We start from the raw sequence: 14853 nt of genomic DNA on the forward strand, positions 1-14853 counted from the left end.
TCCACTACAGCGCTAAATACCCGCCCCGGCACAGCACATCCACTACAGCGCTAAATACCCGCCCCGGCACAGCACATCCACTACAGCGCTAAATACCCGACCAAGTGTGTCATTAATACGCGGGTGAAGGGGGAGCTGTGGCGCTAGCAGCAGCATCTCAACCACATATGGGTCCAAGGGTCCAAGACCCATTTCCCAGTCCCACCCCCATTTCTCTCTCCCACTTGCTTATTGTCCTATTGGAAAATTGGCAAAAAGCCATTTAAAAAAATGTGGGTTAAACCCTCTTCTCCGTGTGCCTTGTTCCCTACAGGTGACCACTGACCTGCACCAGGTGCTGGATAAGAAAGGCTACCAGCTGGAGTGTCGCGGAGTGGTCAAAGTCAAAGGCAAGGGCGAAATGACCACCTACTTCCTGAATGCTGGACCTTCCAAAAGTTAGCACCGGCTGCTGGACTGGGATGAAACGACATTCTCTTCAGCTTTCCTTTCCCCAAGGCTAAGTAAAGGGGTGGGGTGGTTGGTGGTGGTGGTGGAAGAAGAGCGAATCGACAAAGACCCACCCTCACCCTATGTCAAAACAAGTAGCCATGCCACCACTTGAAAAGAAAACAAAACAAAGAGGCAACGATAAGCAAACAAAGAGAAAGGAAAGACTACGAGACTCGGCTCTTGAGAGGGGAAAGCTCTCGTGTTGTGGCCCACTAGTGGGGGCACGCACATCAAAGGACGATTGTTATGTAGTTTTTAAAGTCGCTCTCTCAGGCTTCTTGAAAGATGCAAAGTCTGTTTATTTAACTAAAGGCCTTCAGCCGATGAAGAAAAATGCTGTACATAAAGCTTTTTTTTCTCTGACTTTTTGTGCAACATTCATTTTTTTTGCCATGTCTTTTGTTTTTTTTATTTTGGAAATTATGACTACAGGTACTTGTTTACTGTTTTTTTCTCTTTTTTCCAGAATTCTTTATTTATTTTAATCTTGATGTTTTGTGCAAAAAAAAGTATTTTATGGGGAAAACATTCGAAGAAATACATGCACATATATACAGTACATAAGTATGTACTGATATGTGTATGAAAGTATTTACAAGATATATGTATAAATTGAAGAGAAAATAATATCGACCAAAGACCAAAGTATTTAACAGAAAACTAAATGAGACGTGTTGGTTTGGCCTCTACAGCCTCACAGCTGTGTGGATGTGAAGTGTATGCCCTGAAGTCTCGCCCCTCTCAGTTATGTTGTGTCTCAGTTTTGCTTTTGAAGGCCACAGCAACGTCCTCATTTTTGTTGACAAAGTATAAATATATATATATAAAAATATAAATATCTACGTATATGTATTATTTGAGGTCTTTTAGGCCTCTTGGGATCTGAAGCCTTCAAGAAAAAGGTGACTGATGCTTAGTTTCTTTTTCAGTTTTTTTCCACCCGTCCATCTCTTTCTCCCGGTCGTGTTTGGTTTTGATGGAGGAAAGAAAGCAGGTTCCCCACAGTCACAGGTCACTCTCATGTGGGGAGTGTCTGTCAAAGTCTGTCGGGAACCACCAAGGAACCTCAAGCAAGACCACTAGCCATTTCCTGTGGTAGGGCGAGGGTGTCGCAGGGTGACTGCAGATTCTACTGGCCAGCAGGCTCTTCCCTCAGGAGGCTTTAACTGGGCATGTCCAAGAGAACACCTCCAGTCAGCCCAACGCCACCGTAAACGTTCCGTTGTCAATCTCTTCTTTTTGAAAAGAAGTATTTTTTTGGTACAGAGACCTTACTGAGACATAGGGAGAGAGAAGACAGCCACGGGATTGGATACCATGGTACCACACAGTTTGTTGCATTCGAATTCCTATAAGAGAGACTTTTTTTCTAAAAAAGAAAGAAATATATAAGAAATCTATAAATTATGACTGAATACTGTGCTTTGTTATCTTGAAGGGGCATAACTCTTTTCACTGTGAGGTTTCTATGATACGACAAACTGCTTTCTTGCCAAACCTAACTGCTCTAAAGCATGTCTGATTGTGGTATCTTCAGCATCCGTTTATTTGTTTGTTTATTTGTTTTGAGTTTTAAATGTTGGGTATTTTGTATCACCTCTGTATTCATTATTTTTATTCTTCTTATTATAGTTGTTAAAAATGCATATTACTATGATTCCATTCCAACGTGAAGGAACAAATGAGGCTATGTGCTCTGCAAATGCTTAGATGTAAGCCCAAGCTCATATGGTACCAACTGATCAACTTCAGTCAGTGTCCAGTTGAACAGTATTGCAGCCACAATGAGTCTCTACTCCCTGACTCAGAAAAAAAAAATAATCAAGCATGTTTCCTTGCATGGTTTAGTCACGCATTTCGTTTTTTTTTTTTTTCAAAGACCACGAAGAGCGTAGTAGCTTTTCTGACATAAAGGTTTTTGCGATGAGGAAAAAACAAAATGCTGCTATCTTAATTATGGCAGCATGCAGCTTCTTCTTAAGACACTACACAGAGACAGATGGGAGGACCTAGCCGTCCGACTAGGACTAAGTTGTTGAGATGGTCATGAGCCGTCCACACTGCATGTGTGCCGACAATATGGATTTGCCTTAAATGATCAGCTCCCCTCACAGAGGGATGTAAACAGTGCCTCCCTGCCAGAAACCGTCAGTCGTCCAGAGAAGGAGAGACAGACAGAAATGTGTCTCCTTCCCTCAAGAGTGTGTGTATTAAAACAGCTCAATTTCTAAGCAATCACAGAGCATTTGGTCTCGGATAGGGAAAATATAACTGTATGGGCTTTTTTGTTGTTTTGTTACGTTTTGTTTGTTTGCTTTTCGATCTACCCACGCTCTTACTGGTCTCGCTCAATCAGCACCCTAATTTTCTGCATCTCACCACAGGTCCACCCCACTGGCCATGACAGTTGATCAAGTTTGTACCAAAAACAGCTTGTGCCTTTTCTCTTCCCTCAGCAGTGCCGCGGACACACAGTGCGGTCAGCGGTGGGGCCACACACACTGTGGGGGAGGTCAAAGGTTAAAGGTTAGCATTGAAGAGTTAAAGACCTAGAGCTGGAGTACATTAAGAGATTGTGGGGGGAGGGGGGGGGGGTATAAGGGAATGGGAGAGGGCAGGTGGATTTTAATGAAGTATTTTAGGACTACTGAAAACTCACACTGGGGCCTCTGTGTCTGGATCAGGCCTGAAGAACTCTGATCATCAATATTTTTGTTTTTGTTTTGCTTTGTTTTGACTTTTTATTTTCTCTTTACTTTTGTCGAAGGACTAGAAAAGGGATAAGTATTTCAACTTTTTTTGCAAAAAGTTGAAAAAGACTGACAAACAGAAATAACATTTCCCCTTGAAAAAAAAATAAAAGTGTCTGTTTTGATTTCTGTTTTTCATTGAGTGAGCATACTCGCCTGACTGAAGCTGCATGGGCACCACACTCACTTGTGTTTTTGCTCATTTTATCATCGTAAACATATATGACCGTCTGGTTGTGAAACAGTTGTACAGTATCGGAAAGCTCAGGGTGCCTGGACACTGTCCAGAGGAGGAGTAACTTAAGAAGCCTGACTTAGATCCACCAGGTCCTTAAATATTTTACACGCTGCATTGAGGCAGATGCACTTGTTGACAGAGACTCAAGCAGCACCTGTAATGAAGATGCCATCACTGCTCCATTTCCCACAACTCATTCACCTACATCTGCTTGTCTAGAGACAAAAAACAAGTGCAATCTACTGGCTTTTCCTTTATTTGGTAATAGGATATTGATAACAGTTACATGAAGAAATGCAAGTAAATATTCTTTTGATTTAATATAGGGCTACAATATTAATTTGTAGCACTAGTGTCCTTTTATATCTCCAGTAGGTTGTTCTGTATCAGCCAACACAAAATCAGCAAGGAAAAAGTTGGAACAAGTGTCAGGTAAAATAAAACCAGTGTTACTGACCTTCTAATAAATGCATTACAAATCTGTAAAAGACTAAATATGGAAAAAATAGACTATAGAAATACTATGCTATATGAGAACAATTTATTAACCACACAAGCATTCATTTTCCAGCAGCAGAAGTCAGAACAAGCTGAACTCGTGGTCAGTCATGGACATCTCCATCACAAATCTGGGGAGCAAACAGGAGGGTTTGAGAAGATCCTTCTAAAACATTAAGCCTATTCAAAGTAACTAAGTCCCAAAGCAGTACACAAGGGTCTGGATATTTCTGATTAATGTCCCTCCCCAGCTCTTCAACAAAACAACTGTGTTCTAGCACCTTAAGCAGACACATACCGTTTTCCCAAATAGGCTAGGCTGGCTACTTACTTGGTCATCTCGCTGTGCTTGCGAGGGAACCTGCGCGTTCTTGTCCACTGTTCATTACTAGGCAGCCACCATCCGTAATGCTGGGCATCAGTGACGGGCATGACATACAGCTGGTTGGGGGCTGTGCGTGAACAAAACAAGAGTGTGCACAGCGGTGCAAAGTGTATGTAAGAATTTGTCGACTGGTACAGATAATAATGCATACGACAACTGGAGTTGGCTAACATAGGATACGTACATCTTGGCGTTTGAGCTCGTCTTAGCATTTCTCTATAGCTCATTTGGCTGCCGCGATGTAAGTCTATGCTGTAGGGGAGAGGTTGGTTGTAGATACTGCATGTGTCGGTACACGACGGCCTCCTCGTGGGATGAATGGGAGGTAATTCTGGCACTCTCTCCCGATCTGTTAAATATAAACATGATTCATTTGGTCATATACAAGCTGATGTTACTTATAAAAAAGATCATCTGCATCAAATACAACAAAAAAAATCAAACTCACTAGCGTAGCCTAGCTACGCCTTTGAAGCAGATGGGCTTGTCTAGGTCAAATACAGTCTTAGGCATGATCAGACATTTACCTTGAGTGTTGGAAGTTTTAGAGAGCATCCGATCTCCAATTGGATTCTGATAACCACAGTTTGTAACCCCGAAGAATGCCATCAGTCATTTGTTTCTCTGTGCACAAGTGCACTCTTCTTTGACAAGTTTCCGAAATCTTTTTTTCTGTTTAGGTGGTAACTATGGTTACTAGCACCGCCCTTCACGACAGACTTTCTAAAATTCTTTAGAACAGGGGTCTCAAACTCCCGGCCCGCGGGCCAAATCCGGCCCGCGTCCGGCCCAATTCCGGCCCGCGACCTATGTCAAAATAATAATGTAATCCGGCCCTTGAGGTGACAACTCTCAGTTGTACTCTCCTCCACTATTTGCTAGACACCCAGAGTTTGATTCAAACCCAAAATAGCTGCACAAAGTTTTCAGGAAATACTTACACGCGAGAAACACGAAGACGTGCATTTGTAATACAGGCCATAGTTTTGCACAAATTGAAGCAGAAATAGGCCTACACCAAATGTTGAAAAACGTTCACGTGTGATGAAGTCTTGGGTAGGCTGTGTTATTCACCTATTCTGATTCTGAAGGAGAATATCCTTTTGGAGATTATGATCAATCGTCTATTGACAGTTATAGTCACTGTGCGTCTGTGAATGGAGGTGCGTCTTTGCGTGTATAGCATATGACGGTTTCCACCAAGCATGCCATGCTTATTTCGACCCTCTGCCCAACATAGCTTGGAGGTTGCAATGGTAATCGGGATGATAGTGGTAGCCTAATGGATGTGGTACAGACAGCAGGGGTAGTAGGTGAAGAACTACAAAGTCACCCGCGATAGGAACTGATTTGACCAGGATACTTTATTAGGCCTTGTGGTTGAGCTAGTAATAGTTTACTATTGTTGGTATACATCTTAGGTGTTTTCCTGTTAATTTGTTATGTGGTAATGTATTTGTATGTAGGCCTATTTGTTTGTAATATGACAAAAAAGAAAGTAAACCTGCTCAAATATGTTCATCCAGTATTTACTGAAAGGTGCATAATTTGAGGTGCTTGCCATCCAGTGGCAAATTAGGGTAAATTTACCCCCATTCATAAACTTTTGTTTATACTCAAAGATTTTTACATTTACAGTAGGACTTTATCTCTGACCACTTTCAAGCCATGGCCTTTTGAAATTTTGATATAAAAATCCAATGGTGTTGCTTTCTTAACCCTGACGCCTTGTTTGCCAGGTTTAAAAAAAGTTATGAGAGGAAAATATTTGGTGTGAAACACACACACATGCCTACCTGTTTTTATGTTTTTTTTTGTTTGTTTGTTTTTATAATTTGTATTAACATTTATTTTATCATTATTTTATTTATAAGCTAAGGTTGCTAGCACAGGTGTCTAAAATAGATAAAAAAAAAGACTTTCAGCACTTTCTGTTTGTAGTTTTGTGTTTAAAAATAGCCGTTCTTTTTTTGTATTATTCTTTAACACTGACGTGGCCCTCCAATCAGATGACATTGGCAGAAGTGGCCCCCAGCTTGAGTTTGAGACCCCTGCTTTAGAACTTATATGAAACAATGTAGTTCAGGGGAAGATAGACTAGGCTACTGTTTATGAAATCGTAGGCTAGTATTCGGAAATCAAGGCCTACTTATGACATAAATACGTGTTACGTTAAAAATGAACCCAAATGATGAGCTATATAAAGCATTTACAGACAGTGCTCGAATTACGTGGGAGCCAGAGGGAGCCGAGCTCCCATAGAGTGAGGACTGGCTCCCATGAAAGCAACAAAGTCAAAAATCTGAGGGGGTCTCTCATATCTGAAGGTGTCTGGCATTGCAATTTAATCTTAAACAACCGCTCATTATCCATCCCTGTGCGATCTTTTACCATTAAAGACGTTAAATTAAAATATAGGCTACTACGGGACGTAGACCTAGCCTACGCTCTTGAACACAGCATGACACTTCACCACCACACCACTAGACTATATGAGCAAACCGTATACGATCGTTTTGACAGCACTCGCAAATCTGAAGAAGTCACCCTGCTTTGATGCGAGTGTTTTGTCTATTTACATAGGCGTTCATTGGGCTAGCCCATACATGGGCAACATACAGCCTGCGGGCCACATCCGGCCCGTGGGCTTTCCCTGACCGGCCCGCGTAAGGTCCGTGAAAGAACAATAGTCAAGAGCCATAGAGATAATGCATGCAAATCAATATCGTTGTTTTTATTTTGAAAGCGACTGCTATTTGTACGCACATTTGTGCGTTAATGCATACGACGTTAACACCCTCACTGATGTGCTGGTGAATACAATGTATGCTTCTGCGTCGACACAATGCAGTTGCCTTTACGTCGGCGTAAACCTTTCAAAGTTTTGTGTCTCTTATGTCTGCGTCGCAAACCACCGCAAGGTTGTTAGAACGAACTCCTACTGCTGCTCGTTGGCGATACGAAGTGTTCAAAACGTTACTGGCAGATAGACAGTTTACAATCGGATAACCCCGTAATTGTAACCAAAATATGTCTGTTTATTTGCAAAGCTTATGTTAGCGTAGGCCTAGTATGATGCTACCACCCACAGGTTGCTTGAAGCAGCCGGCTCAACACACAGAGCGAGTTGACCAATCACAGTTATGTGCATAAAGTTAAAGCAAAAACATAGCCTACATTTTTTAAATAGTTTTCTTTGTGCATGTTGATTAAGTAATGACAGCCTACTATTGTCTGCTCCACATTTTCGTAGTCTAATTCTGCATAGAGTTAATTTAATGATGGTAATGATTTAATGATGAAATTTGCTGAGTGCTGAGTGAAATGGTGGCACAGGCCTATCGGTTGTACTGACTCCTTCACATTTTTATGACCTAGCCTAATTATATAGATATTGTAGTACTTTTTTATATCAGTCTTTGAAAACTGAAAAAAAAAATGTCAATGTCAAAAAATCATTTTCGAGAATGAGGATTAAATACTGGACATAGATTAAATATTGCTGTTTTTTACTTTGTCTCCCTCACATTTTCATCTGTTCTTACGACTAAACAAAACCATATGATTTACTTAATGTTATACAAGAACAGAATAGAATTGAACAGAATTGAGTTCAGACTTGAGTTCGGTATTTTGGGTCCGGCCCTCCTCAACAGTACCAATTTGTCATGTGGACCCTTGGGGAAATTAGTTGCCCACCCCTGCGCTAGCCTATATGGTTTGATATGTGCTGAAAAGTCCTATTTGCTGTTGAACTTGCGCTTCACCTCTTCTATGTTGATTGACAAAGCCATAAATTATGGCCCATAATGCAGCCTACAATGATTGTGTTGTCTGATGATCTGTAGCTATCCTCTGCCATTCAGAGCTCCAGAAAGTTCCCAGATATTTTGAAACAACTGTTAGCAATCTCTGATGTCGGAATATTTAATGGCTACCCGACAACATCTCAGTGCAAACTCAAAAATGGTTCGTCTATTAATTTTCCACGGTTCAACAATACTAGAACATAGTTTGGCTGCAATGGCTTATCATTTCTGCCAGTTAGTGCTTTTTCCCTGTGTATAAGTTATACTACATGCATTATTGTGTTTGACACTGAGGATAGCCTATCTGAGACGGTGGTCTAGCTGGTTCATGAGTCACGTTGTGAAATTGAGAATGGCACAGACTAAATCGTTTAGTCTATTTTTTTGTATTGTGAAATTGAAATGAAATATGGACTATTACAATCAATAATATGTTGAAATTAATTAAAAGCAATCAATTTCTATGAAAAATCTATGTCTGTTGTGTGCGTGTGTCAAGGTAGGCCTACCGTGCGCATATATTGTACGCCTATGGCTATTTCATCGCCTTGTTAGGCTATGCGCGGGGTGTGCCAACTTTTTATGAGATAGAGAGACCCCCTTAAAGACAAAAAGATAATTCGAGCCCTGTTTACAGATCAATGTGTGAGCTGGGGAGGGATTACAAACTACTTAGAATCTAGCTGTCTATCTGTCTTAACTCACACTAGAATCTAACATGGCCACAGATTTGCAGCCTAAAGCCCAGAAGCCACACAGAAAGAATAACCAATTAGCTGCATGATCAAATACACCTGTCTGTCGTGCAAGTTTACTCCGTGGCTAACGAATGCATGTTTGATGCTGGAAATAAGTTATTCCATTACCCCCGTTTCAAACTGAAAGATCATCAATTGAGGTAATTCTAGACTGAATCTTCCTAAACTTCTGATAAGGGTTGAGGTAAGGTGCTGCCGTCAGGTACGCCACTGCAAAGCGTGCGGCTTTAACGCATGCAAACGAAACACAGACTTTATGACATTATGTTTCCACAGAGCTGAACGGCCTCTCAGTAATGATGACACACCTGCGTTACACCATTGTTGCTGTTTCTGCATAAACCAACTGTCGACATCCACATTTCTGTGGCTGACCGAAGGCCAATACCTAGCCTACTGGCTTGCCCTGTAGCCTATTTGTAGCTAGCGCCGTCGTTATTGGAATGTAAATGAGCCTGATGTTACTCATTTTTGTTGTTTGTGTTGCTGCACAGGCATTCCTTCATCATGTTACGCATGTTACCACGTCGCTATTCACGGCGTCTGAAGCTCCTAGCGCTGAGTGGTGCCCTCTTCCTCATGCTGCTCCTGGTTACTCTACAGCAGGGAGGAGAAGGCACCATGTCCCCCGTGCCGTGGCCCCTAGTCCTCCCCAGCACTCAGGAGTGGGTGAAGGTCTTTGTCAGGTTTGCAGCCATCAGCAACCTAACTTTTCAAATCGTAGCCCCTCAGCCCCCATCTCTAGGGCTGCACCCCACGACTGTGGACCCCTTCTGCCCATCAGGATTTTATAGCAATGTTGAGCTAAGGCCCTACCTACAGAGGCCTCCAGAGGACCAGATGAGTCAAGGGGCCTATGGGAGGGCCTTTGTGTCAAGGCACCTCAGCCCAGAGGAGCAGCGGGAGAAGAATAAGGGCTTGCGTAAGCACTGCTTCAACAAGTTTGCCAGTGACCGCATCTCTCTGCACCGAAGTCTGGGCAACGACACACGCCCCCCTGAGTAAGAATGAAACTGCTTAATAGATTCTATATAAGTATATATACTCTTTTGATCCCGTGAGGGAAATTTGCATTCATCCCAATCTGTGAATTAGTGAAACACACACAGCACACAGTGTACACACAGTGAGGTGAAGCACACACTAATCCCGGCGCAGTGAGCTGCCTGCATCAACAGCGGCGCTCTGGGAGCAGTGAGGGGTTAGGTGCCTTGCTCAAGGGCACTTCAGCCGTGCCTACTAGTCAGGGTTCGAACCGGCAACCCTCCAGTTACAGGTCCGAAGTGCTAACCAGTAGGCCACGGCTGCCCTGTTTATTATATCATTTATTTATTATGTAATTTCTGTTTAATATATCAGTTGTTAGGCTAGTCCAAGAATGACAGACATTTTGACAACCAAATCAACCAAAGGTTAAATTCAATGCAACACTGATACAGTTATCTTGACCCTGTTGATGAATGTTTTGTTGAAGACGCCTTAGTTGGTTGGGTGGTAGCTTAGTTTACAGGTAGTTTGAGTGGTATACTGTGTGTAAGCCATACGGTTGGTCTCAAAGGTTTTCTGTTGCCAGGTGTGTTGATCGTCTCTTCCGCCGCTGCCCACCCCTGCCATCCACTAGTGTTATCATCGTGTTCCATAATGAGGCGTGGTCCACTCTCCTTCGCACTGTTTATAGCGTGCTGTACACGGCACCTGCTGTCATGCTCAAAGAAATCATCTTAGTGGATGATGCCAGCACTCTGGGTGGGTACCTGGAGGTTGCCTGCAGGCTTTTGTGTGTTTTCCCTCTTTTGTGTTTCAAGCCATGTTACCGGTAATCAATTTTAGGGATTATAGTAGTCACAACAGTTTGATCTCTTAAGTGACCTCTAGCATTGATCAAATTTAACAGCATTAACATATTCAAGTTTTCTTTATTTTCCTGTGTTGTTTCATTTTTAAAGATGATTTAAAAGCACCTTTAGAACATCATGTCCAGGCCTTCAAGATGGTGCGTTTGCTTCGGCAGCAGGAAAGAAAAGGACTAGTTGCTGCCAGGCTCCTGGGTGCACAAAAAGCCCACGGAGAGGTTCTCACTTTTCTGGACTCACACTGTAAGTTCCGAACACCATGTACTGATATCAGTCAAACAGAACGAACACCGGTCACAGAGCATTGCTTGAGTACCCCCGAAAAATAGTCTTAAATCACCACTGTTTCAGCGTGTCAATCAGGCCATTTAGTGGGCATGGGAAATCTGAGAAACATGAGCAACTCTGTGTTATAAATCTAGTCCGTAGGTCTGGGAAGTTTGAAAAATGTGAGCCTGTCAGCTGGCGTGGGACGCTTGTGAGAAATATGTGCAACCCTGTGTTTTCCCACAAGGTGAATGCTTCCATGGCTGGCTGGAGCCTCTGCTGGCACGCATTGTGCAGGAGCCCACAGCGGTGGTCAGCCCTGTTATAGTCGTCATAGACCAGAACAGCCTGAAGTTCACCAGGCCAGTGCCCACCCGGCGGGTACACAGCCGAGGCAACTTCGACTGGAGCCTGAACTTTGGATGGGAGACCATACCCAGTCAGGAGAGAAGCAGACTGAAAGACGAAACCTACCCAGTGAGGTGAATACATACACCGTTTACATACCGATGGAGTGAATGGCTATTCTGTGAAGAGCAAATAAAGCTGTATACTTCAGATGTCAAGAACAGGAGAATCTGCAAGAGGACAGGCCACCACTTGTGGTCCTGTTAATAGTCATGTTTACAAATACCCTAATCCATATCCTGTCTCTGTTTACTTTTCATTTATGAAGTAGTGCCAAAATACATCATGGTGTTGCCAACTGATGCTTGGCAGATCTATAAAATAACAGTGAAATTTCAGTTTGTCATTTCAACATGTCTTGTGTCATTATTTGCATTTGTTTAAATAAATGTTCCACTCAGGACTCCAGTGTTTGCCGGTGGCCTTTTCTCAATATCTAAAGCTTTCTTTGAACACATCGGGACCTATGATGACAAGATGGAGATTTGGGGAGGAGAGAACATTGAGATGTCCTTCAGAGTATGTTATTAATTTAATGTTACTGTCCTCTTCCCAAGTCTTTTTGGTCTGTATCTTTAAGATGTTCTGTGCTTGGATGTTTAAAGGTGCAGTCAGCTATTTCTACACAATTTCAAGTTCATTATTTTTTTTTTGTCACATTCAGCAAACATCTCACGATCCGCTAACTGCCCATTCCATGAGTACACAATAAAAAAATAAATTAAAAAAACAGACTTTGCTTTGTAAGCAGCCCAGCCTCCAAAAACTGGAAACCAATAAATTTGGGGCAGCCTGTGCCCCACACAAAAATGAAACTCTGTGTGGAAGGGAGGGGTGAAGTAGTGAACTACCTCCCTGGTGTGTCATTTGGTCCTTGGTTAAAATATAGTGTACATTGTTTTGGACAAAAGTGTCAGCAAATTAATTTAAATATAAACATGAACAAATGCGACTTCCTGCACAATAGCTGACTGCTCCTTTAAGTGTTTCACTGGTGATGTACAATATCTCCATTTTGGTGCCCTGCAGGTGTGGCTGTGTGGGGGGCAGTTGGAGATTGTTCCGTGCTCAGTGGTGGGCCACATCTTTCGTTCCAGCAGTCCCCACTCCTTCCCCAACGGCACTGATGTGATCACGCGCAACCAGGTGCGCCTGGCTGAGGTCTGGATGGATGACTACAAAAAAATATTCTATCGCATGAACAAAAAGGCAGCAGAAATAGCTCAAGAGGTATGATGAGGTCTGTCTGATTTGGGGTAAAACTGTGTGTTTTGTGGGACAGCAATGTCTATATGCATTTGCTGGTTATAATGTATCAGAATTGACATATTCAAAACTGCTTCGCCATCTGTTCAATAACCATTGCCATCTGTGTCAGTGTTTGTCTAATTCTACCTCTTATTTAACATGTTTCTTATTTATCTTTTTTTTTTTTGTCTTTTTCAGAATGCTTACGGTGACATCTCAGAGCGGCTCAGACTCAAAGAGAGATTGAACTGTAAAAATTTCACCTGGTACCTGAACCATGTCTACCCAGAGGCTTATGTCCCTGACCTGACCCCAGCTCTCTTTGGAGCGGTAATTGTACTACCACAGCTGATGTCTGACTACTCATAACCTTAGCACTGGATTTTACAATGAAAACAATGCAAAGTGTGCTTTTATCAGTCCAAAAGACACTTTTTGTGAAGGGTGCCTTTTGACCCTGCAGTCTGACAGTATTCACTTCCCGCAGCATTTTGGTGATATTTTGTGTTGAATTTGGGGAAACCAATTGTTGTTTCAGTTGTGTTGAGCTATTGAAATGGTCCTGGTTTGTTTGTTTTCTCAAAAAAGGTGTGTGTATTATGCTTAAAAAACATTTCTAAAGGGGTGACATGCAATACTCTTGTCAGTGACTGTAGTTTTTACTTTTAAAATGGTGGACTAAAACTCATTTTGGTGAATAGGCAGACTTGAATGCCGACTGCCTGTCCAGAATGCCTGGTATTACACTATTTAGTTTTATTTTTCCGACCAACAACATAACCCTTTGGCTGTTCTCGACAAAATTGACAAAAAAAGGAAAATCCTGCCTTGTGCTACTTTACACCTATACAACCTCAACATGAGCAATGTGCTTACCTGTTCACCTTACCTGCTGTGTGGTCATGGGTTACAGGTCAAGAACATGGGGTCAGAGACGTGTCTGGATGTTGGTCAGAAGAATCCACGAAAGCCTGTGATGATGTACCCGTGTCACAATTTGGGTGGCAACCAGGTACCAGATCCGTTTGTCTACAATTATGATGCCATTTATTGCCTCTGCCCTGTATTGCCTCATCTTAATGCATGAAAAACATGTAAATGAACAGTTATGTAATTGTATTTTGCATATTGTATTTTTGTTTTTTTCCAAAGTGACGAACCTTTCATTACATGTTACAGTATTGTTTGTTTATGTTTGTTTGTTTATTAAGGTAGAAGGAAAGATATGTGACTTAAGAGGCGCCCAATTATGTAGCAATTATGTTTAACGTCTTGACCATGTTTACAACTGAAATGGCTTTCTTATCAATTGGCACTTTTCCTCCACTTCCTTGTTCCTTAGTATTTTGAGTTCACGTCGCAACAGGAACTGCGTCACAGTGTAGTGTGTCTGCACGCTACCTTGGATTCAGAGCCTGTCAGGATGGACCCATGCACCTATAAGGGCAAAGGGACAGAGGTGACATCCCAGCAAGAGTGGGTCCTTACCCTCATACTCCCAAAGGTGACTGATGAGTCAGGGTCTGAAGTGATCCTCTGTGTATATTTTTAGTGATAAACTGTTTGTAAAGGCTGTGCAATAATAGTGTGGAGGATGCCAAAATAGTCCTAAATTGCTCTAGGCAACAGACTACTTTATGTACTCACTGTACGATTGATTGGGGACAAGCATTTAGATTGTAAACGTATATCTACGCAAAAACAATGCACACATTTTCCATATTCTTCACCAGTGGTTTTGTAACTGTAGTAACCTTAGTAACCTGAGCACTTAACTGATGTGGTATGTGTTGTGGACTACTTTTAGATGTTCCTTCTGAAAAATGCCATTCTGGAGAAATGCTTAACCCTGGAAGGAAGCAAAGTGGTTATGAAGCGATGTGACCTCGCACATTCGTACCAGTACTGGACATTCATCTGATCATACTCAGTCATTGGCATAAGATGAAAAAGGCAAAGCAACTGCAGGTATATGCCTGTCCCACACTGGTTAGACTGTGATTCTGGGCAATTTGTTAATTGATGTATAATAAAATGAAAATTTCTCCCCCCCTATTAAAAGTCTAGCCTATATTTTCATTTGCTTGACATATTGCACTGTACATTCTAAAATTGAAAACAATTCAAAGCTATTTAAGTTGTTGTAA

At 42.0% G+C, this 14853-nt stretch overlaps 3 protein-coding genes across 4 annotated transcripts in view; 2 read left to right on the top strand and 1 right to left on the bottom strand.

The window, feature by feature from the left end:
* adcy6a (adenylate cyclase 6a) overlaps positions 1-3367 on the top strand; it is a 56194-nt gene extending 52827 nt beyond the window's left edge. For both annotated transcript variants that reach the window (XM_076275490.1, XM_076275491.1), the window contains exon 24: positions 314-3367. In XM_076275490.1, the coding sequence (XP_076131605.1) occupies positions 314-442 (129 nt within the window). In that variant the 3' untranslated portion in view covers positions 443-3367. The remainder of the gene's footprint in view (positions 1-313) is intronic.
* A 595-nt stretch (positions 3368-3962) lies between these two features.
* spmip11 (sperm microtubule inner protein 11) lies at positions 3963-4972 on the bottom strand. The gene is made up of 4 exons (XM_076276779.1): positions 4891-4972; positions 4548-4712; positions 4310-4430; positions 3963-4109 (listed from the first exon to the last, which is right to left on the bottom strand). The coding sequence occupies exons 1-4, from the start codon at positions 4970-4972 to the stop codon at positions 4061-4063; spliced, it is 417 nt and encodes a 138-aa protein (XP_076132894.1). The 3' UTR covers positions 3963-4060.
* Positions 4973-9437: 4465 nt separating this feature from the next.
* On the top strand, positions 9438-14745 carry LOC143114939 (polypeptide N-acetylgalactosaminyltransferase 6-like). The gene is made up of 10 exons (XM_076276780.1): positions 9438-9931; positions 10504-10676; positions 10877-11026; positions 11298-11532; positions 11860-11977; positions 12488-12688; positions 12905-13036; positions 13620-13718; positions 14049-14210; positions 14514-14745. The coding sequence occupies exons 1-10, from the start codon at positions 9438-9440 to the stop codon at positions 14625-14627; spliced, it is 1878 nt and encodes a 625-aa protein (XP_076132895.1). The 3' UTR covers positions 14628-14745.
* Positions 14746-14853: the final 108 nt, after the last annotated feature.

The sequence above is a fragment of the Alosa pseudoharengus genome, unplaced genomic scaffold (genome assembly GCF_046254945.1).
Source record: "Alosa pseudoharengus isolate Yale_2024_CS ecotype anadromous, Long Island Sound unplaced genomic scaffold, YU_APseudo_1.1 YU_APseudo_1.1_scf_9, whole genome shotgun sequence".
Taxonomy (NCBI): Eukaryota; Metazoa; Chordata; class Actinopteri; order Clupeiformes; family Clupeidae; genus Alosa; species Alosa pseudoharengus.

Bases quoted from the DNA above. Each gene is read 5' to 3' on its own strand.
- spmip11 (XM_076276779.1), bottom strand. From the start codon at position 4,972: ATGGCATTCTTCGGGGTTACAAACTGTGGTTATCAGAATCCAATTGGA. The intron at 4,431-4,547 runs GTACGTATCCTA...GTTCACGCACAG, and splicing joins ACGAGCTCAAACGCCAAGAT to CCCCCAACCAGCTGTATGTC. The intron at 4,110-4,309 runs GTAAGTAGCCAG...TTTGCTCCCCAG, and splicing joins AAGCACAGCGAGATGACCAA to ATTTGTGATGGAGATGTCCA.
- LOC143114939 (XM_076276780.1), top strand. From the start codon at position 9,438: ATGTTACGCATGTTACCACGTCGCTATTCACGGCGTCTGAAGCTCCTA. The intron at 9,932-10,503 runs GTAAGAATGAAA...TTCTGTTGCCAG, and splicing joins AACGACACACGCCCCCCTGA to GTGTGTTGATCGTCTCTTCC. The intron at 11,978-12,487 runs GTATGTTATTAA...GGTGCCCTGCAG, and splicing joins ACATTGAGATGTCCTTCAGA to GTGTGGCTGTGTGGGGGGCA.